The sequence below is a fragment of the Fusarium mangiferae genome, assembly GCF_900044065.1.
Source record: "Fusarium mangiferae strain MRC7560 genome assembly, contig: FMAN_scaffold011, whole genome shotgun sequence".
In the NCBI taxonomy this organism is placed as follows: Eukaryota; Fungi; Ascomycota; class Sordariomycetes; order Hypocreales; family Nectriaceae; genus Fusarium; species Fusarium mangiferae.
The window spans coordinates 756,079-771,495 of NW_024573931.1; the positions used below are offsets into that span (position 1 = coordinate 756,079).

Here is a 15,417-nt window from a genome sequence, read left to right on the forward strand (position 1 = left end):
GATCTACAGGAACTATCAAACTTTATGACTTAGTGTGGTATCTCAGGATTGGCGAAGAATCATCCGTCTCGGATGCCGGCAGTGGCGCTAGCAGGAGATGCATATGATTGGAACTAGTGAATACATCACTAGGGATTTCCCCCGACACTCCCCTATCTACCAACAGGGCTGGAAGCGATTATTACTTTTCATCAGGTAATATAATATGTATAGTATGTCATGCAGCTCAATTATTTCTAACCAAACTTCTGCCCGGTGGGCTTCCGGCTAAATTGCTGAGCAGACTCTAGTCTTATGACTTGCCACAACCATCACGAGGGTGAATGATGGTTCCAGGTTTGGACATCATATGGGATTCACTTGCGTGTTAATGCCTCCCTCAACCTCGATGTGCGATGTGCAATACTCCAAATGGAAAGGTAGCGTATTGACTCTGAAGTAATATAAATAATGAGATTATGCCGCGAAATACAAGAATTCTCCATCTCAGTTCCCCACGATAGATCTCGAGATTGAAAATGAAGTCTTCTCTTTTGGCCCTTCTTCCCGCCTTCTTGGGTGTCACGTCAGTGGCAGCAATCCCAGGCCTTGTTCCTCGACAGTCGTCAGGTACAGCGGTTGTCTCCTTATCAAACAATACAGGCTCCACCAACCACCTCGCATCTGGCATTATCTTTGGCATTCCTGATAATGCATCGCAGATTCCAGATCATATGTACACTGACTGGGGTTTCAACTTTGCTCGTGGTGGGGGGCCTTCACTGCCTTCTCCAGCCGGTGGATGGCTCGCTGGTCGTACTCAATACGAGGTATGTCTTTGATCATCACTTGAACCGGACCAACTGACAAAGCTAGAACCGTATGAAAGAGGTGATGAGCAATTACCAGGCGGCAAAGAAGTTTGGCGCCAAGTTTATTTGCCTATATGAAACCCTCTACGGAGAATGGGATTTGAACAACGGGCCATACCCTGGTGACAATGGAAACTGGACAGATTGGGACACCTTCACCCAAGCTGTCATCGCCGACATGAAGAGCTACGGGGTCAGTCTGGACGACTTCATCATCGAAATCTTTAACGAGGTTGATGGCTCTTGGTACTGGACACGTTCTCAGTCGCAGGCTCTCGAAATGTGGCGTAGATCCTACAATGCATTCCGGAAAGCCTTCGGCACTGATGTCACAATTCAAGGGCCTTCGACATCGGCTGAACCCAAGTTATCTAATGGCTGGTGGACTACGTTCGCGCAATACATCAAGACCAATAATTGCATACCCGATACTTGGACCTGGCACATGGAAAGCGGCGGCTCGCAGAACATGTTGGAGTCGACGGCAGATTTTCATTCGCTTTTGGATCATTACGGCCTTCCTTACAACAACATCAACATCAATGAATATGCCACTGCGTCTGAGCAAGTCTCTAGTGGTGGAGCATGGTGGATTTCCCAGCTTGAACGCGTCGATGCACCTGGCCTCCGCGGGAACTGGCAGGGTTACCCCGGGCTATACGATTATCTGGCCAACCTTGTCTCAAAGCCCAACGCGCCAAATGCTGCTGCGGATGCTACAGGCTACTTCCCCAATGGCGAGTACCAGGTCTACAAGTACTATGCACAGTCGATGACAGGACACCGCGTCGGAACCATGCCGTCCCCAGACATGATCGTGGATGTGTACGCCACAGTTGACACCAAGGCTCGTGTGGTGAGGCTTCTGGCTGGCAGCCGTCAGAAGAAGGGCACGTGGACTATTGAGGTTAAGACACTTAGTGCCCTTGGTCTGCCATCTCATGGTACCCTCAATATCACATGCCTTGCCTTCCCGAGCGCTGGGTGGTGGGGTAAAGTCGAAGCTCCATCGTCCTGTGGCAAGTACCCCTCTACTTCTTACTCCAACGATAAACTGGACATCATTCTCTACCAGACTGATACTGGAACCGCATATGCGTGGGAATTCTCCTATTGAAGGGGACATTGAGGGTTTGTTGTCTTTGCTGATCGTATAGTCTTTTTACTTGGGAGGCTTCTATGTCAAGTTCGAACAGCATTTAGTCAATAAGTAAAGTTATCTCATCACATGGAATCTTGTTTCAAGTAAATTACATTTTAATGCAGCGTTGTGAGGCTTGCTAAGATAGATATATCTCGATAGTACCGTATTCTCATGTAGTTAGAAACCTGTGTCCTCCTGTTGTTAGTCGGGAAAATGGCGTCTCTCCTTAGTTAAATTCTCTGTGGTGTATCAGATCTCAGCCACCAGCCTCAACTACAAATGCGGGCTTTGCACAACTCTTACCAACACACAGCAGGAGGCCAAAGCACGCTCAAAAACTATGTAGATAGGTCGGTAAAGTGAGATGTAGAAGCCATTCTTCTTATATCAGTCTCAGTACTGCAATTCTCTCACTGTCCATTTGCTCTTAGGCTCAAGTGCTGGTTAGCACATACTGGAACATGTTTTTTAGGAATCTTGACTGTAATTCCGTTACTAGTTCTATCGCAGTCCTTACAAAGGAACTTCCGTAACTTTCTGTGAGCCTGTTGTGCCTGCTTGAAAGACTTCATGACCTATAAAGGCTACGATGCGCCCCGAGTTGTCGGCCGTGTAAGCTGGAAGTTGGACCAGGCGTTCGCAATCTCCCTGACTCCCTTCACAACGGCCAACATCAAGGTCTATAGAAAGTCAGAGACACCCTCACTATTAAGAAACGGCGAATGAATGAGCTATACAATGGTCAGCCGAGGATACGCCCACTTTCTCGGTTCCGCCATTGGGCCTCGCCGCGAAGTCCAATCGTCGAAGCGGTACTGGCCCTCCTGGAGCCTGAGCTGTAGTCACATGGAACCCTTTTCTGCCGCGGCTTAGCTTATATCCCAAGGCGGTTACTGGTAATCAACACCACGTATCCAGGCTAATCTCAATCACTTGTAGTTTAGTGTTGCAAGCCACTGATCTGCACCATGCAGACTACCCCTTGTCCATCGATCACCGGTTAAAGAAATTAAACTTTGTTCTTACCCGCAGAGTCTTGTATTTACCCGGCTAATTATCGCTAGGATTTTCCAGAACAAGAACATTGGCCAAAGCCTAGCGTCGGGCTAGCTGATTCTTGCAAAGGCCTGAACATCCAAGTTGCAAGTCTTTTCTTGCTTTTGCCTGACTTAGTTTCAAGTACATCATGGCATATCCCCGCCTCTCCCACCGGGGCTGCTAATTTCCATTATTGTTCAAGAAGGAAGAGGCGCATCAACATGGTCGGGCTAATAAAGTCTTAGAAGTGCCCCCGCTGCTATAAAGCTATATAATATTTAGAATCTTCGAGTGTAGCCCTTGTCACTACCTACTTATTTAACTATTTCTTAAGTCGCTGACTGAGCACTTGATAAAAATTCATGATCCAAGTTTGCCGGATCATTTCTTACAACCTCCCTGACACGGTCAACCATGGCCAAAATTCCAGCCCTTATTACTAAAAGGCTGACTGCCGACCCATCTGCTCACGTCTTCCAAGGCAAGCTTTTCCTCTATGTATCTCACGACTATGATGCGGGGATTCCTCTGGACTTGGAGGGCGATCATTTTGCCATGAAAGACTATTATGTTTATTCCATGGAAGATATCTACGGTTCTGAGCCAGTTACCGATCATGGCCTGGCCCTTTCTATAGAAGATGTTCCTTGGGTCTCTCGACAGTTGTGGGCGCCTGATGCTGCCTACAAGGATGGGAACTACTATCTCTACTTTCCTGCTAGGGATAAAGAAAACATCTTCCGAATCGGCGTGGCTGTTTCTGAAGACCCTGGTGGTCCATTCAAAGCTGATGAGAGTTACATTCCTGGCACCTTCAGCATTGACCCAGCGAGCTTCACTGATTTCGATCAAAAGACATACCTAGCATGGGGCGGACTTCACGGCGGACAGCTTCAGTGCTGGCAGAATAAGACCCAGTTTGACGGTTCTTGGTCTGGGCAAAAGGAGCCAGATGATGACGAGTATGCTCTGAGCCCTCAGATCGCTCTATTAAGTGACGATATGCATACGTTGGCTGAGGCTCCACGAGACATGGTTATCCTGGCACCTGAGACCGGTCAACCTATCCTCTCGAGCGATAAAGACCGTCGCTATTTCGAAGGACCGTGGATACATAGACGAGGTAATATATATTACCTCAGCTATTCTACTGGAACCACTCGTTACTATGTCTACGCTACTGCCGACAATCCTTATGGCCCGTACACCTATCAGGGTAGACTACTTGAGCCGGTCTCGGGCTGGACAACCCATGGTAGCATCGTCGAGTATAAAGGCCAATGGTGGCTCTTTTACCACGACAGCGAGGCGAACAACGGCGTGGATTGGCTCCGACAGTCCAAAGCGAAGAAGATTTGGTATGATAGCCAAGGCAAGATCGTTTTTGAGGATCCATCCGAGATAAAGCATGTCTGTACATGAGAAAGGTCAGATATGACATCTGACGTTGCGTAACTATTACGGTCTACGAGGGGGGAATGATAGACGGCAGATGCTTACCGCAGTAGAGAACGGGATCTGTAACTATTATCTAAGAAGTGTTACTTGAGTTCGGAACTATTAAGAGAAATGTTTATATGTAAACAAGACTGTTACTCTCCCTACGACATGCTCACCATGAAAAACACCAAATATTTATACTATCTTGTGCTTCTGGACACAGCCGTTGCCTACTCGAAGTCAACTCAATACAGCGTCTTTGAAGATAGCACTAGCTCATACCCGTACCCTGTAAACCTTCAGCAAGATGCTATTTAACCAGTTTTGGAGACGATCCCGTGAATAAATTTGCGGGAACTCCTAGTCATGCTCTCTCGCTTCAAATCCAACTTCCGTCTCCTTGGAAGGTGTCCAAGAACTGCGACGACCAAGCCATGGAATCTGTAATCTCAGCTGGCCAGTTCTGAGGAGTTGGTATGGCATCTGATAATAATTCAACGTTCTGATCTTGCAGACTCAGCATTTCTTGCGAGACCGGAACTCCAGCAGCAGAGGTATGTTGAAGCTCCATCGAAGCATCAGGCGGACTCAAAGTTTGTGAGAATGGGACTACGTCAGTCCCTTGGCCAGCCTGCTCTGAATCACAGGTAAGACATATGATATAATTGGGGAGAGATGTACTTACTTCGCCATTCTGAACCAGACTGCTTCAGTCCTTGAATCATATTCCTCGCTATCCTTGCACTCTTTGAATTACTGCTCAGCGCCTCAAATATCTTCAGGCACGTCTCCGCATCATCGCGTAAACCCTCACTATCGAATCCACTGTGATCATCAAGCTGCTGCGCAAAGATGCTCGACACAAGCAAGATGGATCCGGCACAGATCAGACAGGATATCATCTGCCACCAGGGGAACTCATGCACTAATTCCTGTTCATCAGAAACATGGTGGAGCAGGCGAGCAGTTCCCTGTGCTTCATCAATACAAATCCTCTCGAAGACAGCAATCAGTGGCCAGTCTAATTGTGACAAACACATCGACGAGTCATCCCGCTGTCGTAAAAGAGGATAACATAAATATGGACGGTGGAGAAGGGCTCGTAAATGATGGAATTTGATTGCAAGCATGTTTCTCTGAGACTTTCTATTAGCATTAAAGCGTCTGAGAACAAAAAGCGTAGCTTACCTGACGTCTAAAGTTATTGTTTTGGTCAAACGAGTGACCCAAATCGAAGCGTAGCTTCCGAGGAAGGCCCAGCTTCCACTCCACAAGCCTACGGTCCAGTGTCTGTGTGCTTAATATCATTTCTGGGGTAGGCCTCGAATGGACTGGGCCGTAGATATCGCGCAGGACACAGCCCACGATTTGGGAGAAGCTAATGACCGCAATAAAGTAATCGCCTGCCGATGGGCCTTCCTCGGGCGGTTCCATCGTATCAGAAGCCCAATCTATCTCATTATCGGCACGCCGAGACGGTAGCGTCACGTTGCAATCTTGGTCATGAATCGCCGGTGGTCGACCTAGCTGGAGAGACAGCAACCGATCAAGAACATAGATAGAGTACCATATTCTTCGTCTACGTTCTAGCTCAGTCGCACTTCTAGATTTGGAACTTGGAGATTCAACATGTAGCCCTATGCTTTGAGCTATACGGACGGCTTGTCCGAGTGTCGTCCAGCAACTGTTTAGGTATTAGACCGTGATGTTCGGGGCCCCTCGGCAAACAAACTGACCTGTCGGTCTTGGATACAGCTAATAGATAGAAGCATTGTACCAGTAATAGTGTGGCTTGCTGGATAGAGTGATGACCAGTCGTCGCTGCAGTCAAGGCCATGGCACGCTGAAAGTAACATTCGTGACGGGTTTGCGAAACTGCGTCTCGTCCAGGAAACGACGTATAATATGATCCAATGGCACAGATAACGTCTAAGATATGTGGTGAGCTTTGTACATGGATTACAGACAAATGGTCGGGAACTGACATAAGATAGCGAGATCAGTCGCGTTGTTCGGAATCCCCCCTTCCCTGGCTAGATTCGCCATAAATGGAGACTGGGGAATGAAAGGATAGGCGATATGAATTGTAGAAAAGTACACCTCGACAAGTTCTCTCATTTCTACTGGCGCAGGGAGCAGGGTGTGCGTATTGCTTTCATTATTGGTCGTCGAGGCTTCTCCATCTTGTTCGTAGCTGTCAAACCCTTGCTCGGGATTAGACGAATCTTTAGTTTGTAGAAATCCCTTGACAACATTGAAGAAGTGGACATCGCTGACTTCTCCCAAGTATCGATGCTGATTTTGCGAGGATGGCGATTGGGATGATGGATCCTGGTCAGAAGGCGAAGCGACGACAGCTGCACGAGGGTCAGTGAGTAAGGCGACTCGATCGAGGGCTCTCTTGACTCTGTCTTTCACTTGATTATGTAATTCTTTGGGGTCAAGACTGTCCTCCGTTTTTCTGCGTAAGAGTCTACGAATCAGGTCGTCGTAAGCATTGATGCCGTCTCGAAGCTCATCAATGGCATTGGAGCTTGATGCATCCCAGCCATCATCTTGATTTACTTCGTGACGTCTGGACCTGGTCTTCGCATAGAGACAAGTGAAGTCGTATCCCACACAGCGACCACACTTGGGTTTCCGACCGTCGCACTGCAAATAGTTAGTTCTGTCTAAGATCAACTCAAGCCGGGTACTGTGCCTTGGCTTTCATCTGGCGACATGTCTGGCATGCCTGGGCTACCCGCCTACGCTTCAAGACCGGTTCTTCTCCCGATTTAGCCGCCATATCACTCGGATAATAGTTTTTCTTCTGGCAAGGAATACGTGATTATGTTAACAATCTCGGAAATGGTGGAAAGGTCGAGGTTGAGGTCGCCATATAAACGCTGCTCAATTCGATCCGGGGTTTCCGCGATATCCGGGTTACCCGGAAGGGCGACTCAGCCACATGACGCCGGCTTCAAGCCTCATTCAACGGAGACCCAGTACCCCAAAGCCTATATGGACTATGCAAACCGTAATTTGCCTAGTCAGTATTAAAAGCAAGCGAGGATGACACTAGAGTGACTGAGGCGTTGCTGAAGTCAATGAATATGTATCAGTAGTAGCCGAATGAACACATGTCACCATTTATGCTGAATGGAAGTTATCAACAGAATACCTCAATGAAAGATCAACCATTCAGCCATGTGATGGGCAAATACGAAAGTGACGCACAGTTAGGACCGAGGTGCAGACGGATAGGAGCTGGGTATATCATAAATACCAATTTCATCTGTCATGCGCAAGCATTTACGTCAGCTTAAGTGAATCTGATGTGATTCCTCACGAAAACGTGTACTGAAAGTTGATCAGGACGTATTTAAATGCAGTACAGGCAGTCGGCTCTTCAGTCATTAGGAATAACTATAAGTACTCATACATCCCCTGACATTGGAGTCGAGTCAGATTTCGAAGTATCGAGTCCCTGCTTTACCTCTCGCAACAAGCACTAGTTCAACCATCCCCCAACAAATCACCGAGCTTCAAAGATTCCAGGCACTCCAACAAAATGTGCACTTATGAGCATCCAATATGGGTTTGCATGGATTGCGGTAAGCAGAAACCTGGGCGAGCTAAAGTTACTGATTGTATTTACCTGGTCCCTGGTCGACGATGTCCAAGAGCCTATCACGTGGAGAATCTCATTCACTCTTTATGCTGGACATGCGAGGAGATCAGACGCAGGAGAAATCGTTCGGGGCGATAAGTGGGATGTTTTATTTGGTTGTGTTATTAATTGAGCTGGTCACAGGGGTGATGGGGTTGTCTTATCATGGCCGAGGAGACCTTGTTGAAAACAGTAGCTGAACGGATCGCTTGAAAATTAAAATCCTATTCACTGATCCATCCTGGATTTATGTGAGGTGATCGAAAATGTCCGACCACAGGGCACAGCTCCGAATAACAGCGACAGTGACTTTCTGCTGCCAAGACGCTGCATAGCTCGAGTGAAACGACAAAATCAGACAATCATCGACTCTGTCACACCAGATTCAGGGAGGTTTCTGAGGGATATCCAGCTGATATACCACGTGGCGAGGAATATAAGTAGTCGCCAAGATCGTTCGTCGAACTTAAACTCCAACCCATATCCACGTAAAATAGCACTAAACGAAGAAATGTGTGTAGCAACGACCCATACGATGTTTTGCGATGAATGCGGCAACTACATCATCGACTGGTATACCTTTGATCAATGCAGCGATGCAGCAGATCCTGAGAAGACCTGCAGCGGCGTCACAAGAACCACGGAACGACATGGTGGAGAGAAATGCGCGGAATGTATAGAGAGGGAAGAAGAGGCAAGGAGACGATGAGGCGGCTTAGACGGCGATCCTTGGAATGACATACTCATGCCTCAGATAGTTTAAATAAACATCATTGCCATTTAAGCCATAGATTGAGTTGATACAAAGTGACTCGAGATTCCATATGGTGACCACTGTCAGTTAATGCGCTAACAATGCGTGGCAGTGATGGTCAGGGCAAACGATAGTTCAATTATGCCGATAGCTTTCACCGTTCGCTACCTATTGCGCCATATTTAAACAAATTACAGCTGTGAATGTGATGCCCTCTCTATTGTCAGTTTATTTTACTGCTTCATCTCAACCAAGAATCTCCCTGATTCTCGCACTCGCCGAAAGCAAGCTGCAGTAAATCACCCACAAGCAACATACGCTTACAAACCTACAAAACCGGCATCATCTTCAGAGACTCTCGGGAGCTATATCAGTAAGTACTTTCCCTTCAGTCTGATATCTCTGGCCTCGCACCCAGAACCTAACCCCAAGCAGATCCTCACCAAGCCAAGCAGCCCCCGATACCGGCAAAATGTGCGAGCAAGTCAGAACAGTCCGCCGCTGCACCACCTGCAGGCAGTACAAGAGCGAAATCATCCGCAACATCAACTGCGACAAGGTCTCCATCTACAAGCTCGGCCTCTGCCGCAACGGGATGAGCTACCGCAGCGTCACCGAACCGATCGAGTGCATTGAATGCCACACCAAGCGCGTGCGAGAAGTCGAGGCGGATAGAAGGAGGCGGTGGCTCGCGGCGTGGCCTGAGGCTGAGCCAGAAGTTGAGAGCGAGAAGAAGGATGAGGAGAAGGAGGAGAAAGAGGATGATGGCGCTAGTGTGGTGACGGATGATATGACGGTGAATAGTGAGGAGTCCTGGAATGTTGTTTGAGGGTGTGGATGCGACACAACATGACTACTTGGGGAGATTTGCGTTTGGCATTATGGTGTGGAGATTTGAGCGATGCGGCGGTGATATCAGTCAAAGGATGAGAAGCTGCTCAGCTTGCGCGCTCTGTGAGTCATGAACAAGGAAAGCTTGTGACGGCTCCCCAAACATGCGGTTGCATGATAGGGTCTGATTGTTCCCTGTTTGTGTGAAAGTGGCGGACAAACCGATAGTGATCAAAAGTCATTCAGAGACGGTTTTCCAGTCAGTTCTCAAAGGACTCTGAATATAAAGCCTTGGTCTTTCTGCCCTTATTATTGATATGTAACAGGAATTTACAGGTAATTGCGTCACCCGCAATCATGCTTAGACAACAGGTGTTGGCTGGCTCCGTTTATAAATGGATAAGTAAAAACCCTCCAGCTACAATGTAAGATATCTTCTCAAACTCCTCAACAATCGTATATCATACTAAACGCCCAAGCCGACTACAGAGCAACGTTCCCAACTTCCCACTTATCACCCACTATCTTATTAAAAGGGAAAAGAAAAGCGAAGATGTGTTTAAAGAATACTAAATTCAAAGAATGCGGCTGCGGAGACACGTGGGATCAGGTCATCTCATATGCCAAATGTGATGAAGCCGAACTCGAGAAACTGGGACAGTGCAGCATTGGTCTTCAACTGACCGAGACAAAGATCCCAGCTGAATGCAGTGTTTGCCGAGAGAAGAGGGAACGTGAAGAGGAAGCGCGACTAAAGAGGGTCAACGCTATTGGTGGAAGACACGTTTCCTTTGATGATGATGTAGTGGAGATCCCATACAAATGACAAGGAGAAGGTTCTCATAAATCGTAGCTGTGGTAAATACAAGTTTTAGAAATTCAGCGAGCCGATAGGTTAAAGCAGAGTTTCTGCTAGGAAAACGACTCGATAGGATATTAATACCACTTGCTGCCTGCTTATAAGCCTTGTTATAGTTATTAAAAGGTACTGCCCTTCTAGCTGTTGGGCATGTAACAAAGAAGACGGCTCGTCGTATTGCGTTATTATCCATCATTCTTTGTGACCTCACCTGTAGCCTACTGATGACTGCAAGGTTCAGATTTAGGCTACGAAGACGAGTGATAGATTTATAAGATCTTGGATTTTATAATCTATGAACGCCTAGCGGATCCTGTCTACATATTCACTACAAAGGCCACGAAGTTCAGTGTAGACCGTTGCTACAGGGCAGTCAGCCTAGTGCGGCTGAGCATCTCTAGCGCAGACGCATCGGGGTCATCTGGCGTGTCCTAGCTGCCTTACCTTATCTTGGAGTTTCATTGTGGGGTGAAAATAATTCCGTGTTAGCCGCTGTGGCGCATCAAGGCCGATCAGATTGGGGGAGGGAAGCCCAGGCTAGCAGGGGTGTTGTAGGCTGTATTCCTTATCTTCTCATTTGCGCATTTACCTGTTGCAACCAAGATTCTCGGATCTACGAGTGCTGTCTGTCTGTTCATCAAGATCCTACAGTGTTGTCTTTTTGATTAGAAACGTACAGTCTCTTCTTTTGCACATATTTTGCATGCCAGCCAGGGTCCTTTAAGCAGCGCATCTAAACCCGTGGCCCTCCAGACGACTACTGTATTATGAGCCAGGCTGAGCGATATGCGCTCAACAAATGTCAAACTGTCCTTAGAAAAGCTTGGCCAATATGCCGAATCACCTGAAGAATCCCCAGAGACTCAAAGTCTCGCAGCTTCTCGATTAAAAGACAAGATGTCCTGTCTCAAGGCCGCCGACGACTGGCTTCTTCAGCATTGTTATGCCAAACAGAACCTCGAAATAGAGCGACTGTCCGGCGAGCGATTACCCCTTGAACAATGCTACATCAATCTCATGGTCATACCTCACGCCAGGAATCAGTCCTCTCGACTTTCAAATCTTACACCTAGCAACAAAATCGCAAATCTGTCTTTGTTCCGACGCTTGAATGTCCAGGGCCCAGACGGCGGCGTCAGAGTCAGATTCCAAGACATATTCAACGCTGCCCGGTGTCACGGCGCAGCATCGAAACACTCGACGCGAATCCTTATTCGTGGTCAAGCTGGTGTTGGAAAGTCGACGTTCTGCAAGAAAGCTGTTTACGACTTTGTGCAGAACCGGGTCTGGAAGCAACACTTTGATCGCATTCTCTGGGTTCGACTACGCAACCTGCTGTCGCGAAATGAGAGACACAACCTCAAAGAGCTCTTTTGTGATGAATTTTTCTCGCAGCATCCAAATTGTAGCGATCTTGCGGAAGCGCTACGAGATGCGTGTACGAACCCGGGCAGCGGTAAGACATTATTCTTGCTCGACGGCGTGGATGAGGTCTGGCATTTGTTACAGCCCGGCGATGACCTTGCAAGATTTGTCATATGCCTCCTCAACCAACCTAATGTGTTGGCACTATCTCGACCCTCCGTTCCAATTCGGTCTAGCATTCAACCGTTTGACCTGGAACTCGAAATGATCGGCTTTGGGACAGATCAGGTTTACGAATACGTCAAGCACATGGAGCCCGAAAGACATGAAGAAATCCAGACATTTCTCTCGTCTCGCCCGCTCATCGAAGACCTCGTCCGCATCCCTATTCAGCTCGATGCCCTTTGCTATGGCTGGGATCAAGTTCACAATCAGGGTCCTGAAACCATGACGGATCTCTACCAGTCTATCGAAAAAGGTCTATGGAAGAAGGATATTGTACGATTGGGAAAGTCAATGACGAGACCAACTTCAACTGAGAAGGACAAGGGTTCTAACATGGATGTTGAAGAGGTGATCGAAGATGAAGCAAGATTTATTGAACAACTTGCGTTTACTGGATTGTGCAATAACATTGTCGAGTTCCAGGACAAACACGTCGATATTATTTGCCGATGTATCGGCACGCACTATACCTTCGTCGAAAATACACTACCAAACCTCTCCTTTCTACGCACATCAGACTCATCAGTCGGAAAGCCGAGTCGTACCTATCACTTTCTGCACCTAACTCTACAGGAATACTTCGCCGCTCGATACTTTGTGCGCACTTGGCTGCAGAACAACAAGGCGGATCTGGTCTGCATCAACTTCGACCAAAATGCGAAAGTATGTGCACACAACCTGTCTCACACAAGCATGAAACCAAAGGACTTCCTTTCTCAAAACAAATACTCATCTCGCTACGACATCATGTGGCGGTTTGTTACGGGGCTATTGCACTCAGGGAGGAACGGCTCTGATGAACGGGCGTTGCATTTTCTTCAGGCCATCGACAACAAACCACTCGATTTGATAGGCGTGGCCCATCAGAGACTGACAATGCATTGTTTCGCGGAACTGCGTCCTTTGATATCATCGGAAAGACTTAAAAGTCATAGAAGCCGCCTTGAGGCTCATTTAGTGAAATGGGTTACTTTCCAAGCTCAAAGTAGGAAGCTCCAGGAGGGTACATTAGCCGGCGAGCCCGAGTTCCCCCGCAAGGCACTTTTGATGATGTTGCAAAATGAGGATCCGGTCACCTTCAGAGTCGCATTGATGGCTTACAAGAAGAGGATGCGCTCAGGGTCTCAGACCCCAGTCGAATTCGAGAATGTCTTGACATGTCGGCTCAGAAAAGCTGGCCTTGAGAAGACACAAAGATATGGCGGAGCTTTACTTGAGAATGATGTTTCTATGTTAGTAAAGTCTTTTGGTTCGCCACAGTACTGGACAGAAAGTGTAAAACTTGCGTTGAATCTGAGTCTTGAGAGTGGGAACCCTTGGGTCGCATCTGGTATTCTGTCTGCTCTGAGCGATTATCCAGCGACTATAGCGACCTACATCGAATCTATCTCTACCATTCTTGACTCTGATGATGCTAGTCTAAGATGGCGAACCATGGTTAGATTGAGCGGGCAGAAGAACCTTCCCCAGTCGACTCTTGATCGGATGGCAAAGTTTCTGTGCAGGTCAGAAGAGACACGTGCCGCAAGAGAAAGGGTTCTCGACGTCCTGACAGCTGAGTCTTACTGGGAGAAGTACCTGACTTTGAAGGCAACACAGGGTCAAGACGGTGAGAAACGAAGTGACGATTTGGATCTTGTGCAGACTGGTCTGAGGCTCATAGAGTACGAAGACCCAGAGGATGTTGGTATTACAACCTTGGCACTTGGTTACCAAAACCAAAAGCTTCCAAGAAAGGCTATCAACAAGATCTTGACGAACCTTTTGCGAGATGATGTAGTTATCAAGCTGGCTTCCTTGGATGCACTAGCCAGGCAGGCGAATCTTGAGATTGAAGATCTAAGAGCCGTTTCTGATCATCTCGATAACCCAAACCATGCAGTTCAGCTTGCTGCCGTCAAAGCACTCGAGGGGCGAAGCCAGCTATCCCCGATGGAAGATACGCTGTGCTCCCTTGTCAAGTTTTTGAGGGTCGGGTCTTTGGACATTGACTCAGAATTACGACTCATAGCGGAAAGGATCTTGCGATGCCAGAAGTTCCTACCCGAGAGAGTGATGGAACTTATGATATCCTGTTTCAACGATGAGACTACTACTCCAAAAGGGAGCCAGAAGCCTCTATTCATTCCTGGAGGGTTTTCAGATGTTATGCCGCCGTTCCCAGAAGTGGTACTCAACAAAGTCATCCCGTATCTTCGATCTGAATATCAAAAGATCCGGCGGGGAGCGCTATTGTTGTTCGATGGTCAATCAAAGCTTTCCGAGACTGTGTTACGAGCAATTATCGAGTGTCTGGTGGACGATTACGAGCCCATCCGTCGACAAGCGATGAAGACCTTGGAGAGTCATCGACTGGATCTAAATGAACAGCTTCACTCGGCTATAGACCACCATCTGGATGTCAAAGATGGAACCAAAAGAGACCTGGTTTTCCAGACCGTTTACAGAACAGCTGGTTGTCCGGAGGCTCTGTGGCAAGCTATTGATAAGGCTCTACATGATGAGAATGATCTCATACGACTCAATGCTCTTACATATTGGATCTATCATCCCGATATTCCCGGCAATCTTCATGAAGCTGTGGCAGCCTGTTGCGAGGCTCTAACACAAAGACACGCTAACGGAAAGCAAGGCATGATCAAGATGCTTACTCGTGAGACCAAGAGATTCCTTCCTGACACGAGAACACTTTATGCCCTCGCAGAATTTCTTAACGATGACGACGTGAACATCCGGCGAGATACAGTCAGTTATCTATCTCGGCATCCAAACGTACCCCCCAAGATAACCGCCCAGATCGCCACCAAGATCTCAGCGTTTCCAGATGATATCTTTCAGTACACCTCATCAATGACTATTCTCCTACAACATAACGACGCTTATGGAGCGACGTTGGCGAGAGCAAAAGTAGACGAGCAGCTCAAGTTTCTTGTCGAGAGATCTGACATGATGCATATCGCGTGGTATATAAAAGATGGGCAGAGCCTGATTGAGACGGGTAGTGGAGTGATGTGTAAAGAGTTGGAGAATCCAAGGGCCTTTTTGAGTGCGGTTGAGAAGGCGAGAAAGACGGCGGAGATGCCTGATGTCGTGGTGAGGGTGCCGTGGCAATGGATGGGCTTTGAGTGGTGACTTTTCGAGGGAGTCCGCTAGCTTACCTTGGGTTGACTTGTCTACACTTTTGTGGCTTGAGTTTGGGGTCCTAAGATTAAAGGATCTATAAGGGTTTCATGTATCATGAGATTCGCGAGGGGTTTT

The 15,417-nt window shown here is 47.6% G+C and overlaps 5 protein-coding genes across 5 annotated transcripts; 4 read left to right on the forward strand and 1 right to left on the reverse strand.

Annotated features, from left to right (window-relative positions):
* Positions 1 to 518: 518 nt before the first annotated feature.
* On the forward strand, positions 519 to 1,968 carry FMAN_10067 (uncharacterized protein; the record flags this gene model as incomplete). Its single annotated transcript, XM_041820701.1, has 2 exons — positions 519 to 809; positions 856 to 1,968. 2 exons carry the CDS (start codon positions 519 to 521, stop codon positions 1,966 to 1,968), a joined length of 1,404 nt encoding a protein of 467 aa, XP_041686555.1.
* A 1,479-nt stretch (positions 1,969 to 3,447) lies between these two features.
* Positions 3,448 to 4,455, forward strand: FMAN_10068 (putative alpha-N-arabinofuranosidase / alpha-L-arabinofuranosidase; the record flags this gene model as incomplete). The annotated part of the gene is made up of 1 exon (XM_041820702.1): positions 3,448 to 4,455. One exon carries the CDS (start codon positions 3,448 to 3,450, stop codon positions 4,453 to 4,455), a length of 1,008 nt encoding a protein of 335 aa, XP_041686556.1.
* A 397-nt stretch (positions 4,456 to 4,852) lies between these two features.
* Positions 4,853 to 7,196, reverse strand: FMAN_10069 (uncharacterized protein; the record flags this gene model as incomplete). The annotated part of the gene is made up of 6 exons (XM_041820703.1): positions 4,853 to 5,109; positions 5,159 to 5,609; positions 5,662 to 6,157; positions 6,210 to 6,402; positions 6,459 to 7,125; positions 7,170 to 7,196. The coding sequence occupies 6 exons, from the start codon at positions 7,194 to 7,196 to the stop codon at positions 4,853 to 4,855; spliced, it is 2,091 nt and encodes a 696-aa protein (XP_041686557.1).
* Positions 7,197 to 9,351: 2,155 nt separating this feature from the next.
* FMAN_10070 (uncharacterized protein) lies at positions 9,352 to 9,708 on the forward strand (the record flags this gene model as incomplete). Its single annotated transcript, XM_041820704.1, has 1 exon — positions 9,352 to 9,708. One exon carries the CDS (start codon positions 9,352 to 9,354, stop codon positions 9,706 to 9,708), a length of 357 nt encoding a protein of 118 aa, XP_041686558.1.
* Positions 9,709 to 11,355: 1,647 nt separating this feature from the next.
* Positions 11,356 to 15,291, forward strand: FMAN_10071 (uncharacterized protein; the record flags this gene model as incomplete). Its single annotated transcript, XM_041820705.1, has 1 exon — positions 11,356 to 15,291. One exon carries the CDS (start codon positions 11,356 to 11,358, stop codon positions 15,289 to 15,291), a length of 3,936 nt encoding a protein of 1,311 aa, XP_041686559.1.
* Between the last annotated feature and the right edge of the window lie 126 nt (positions 15,292 to 15,417).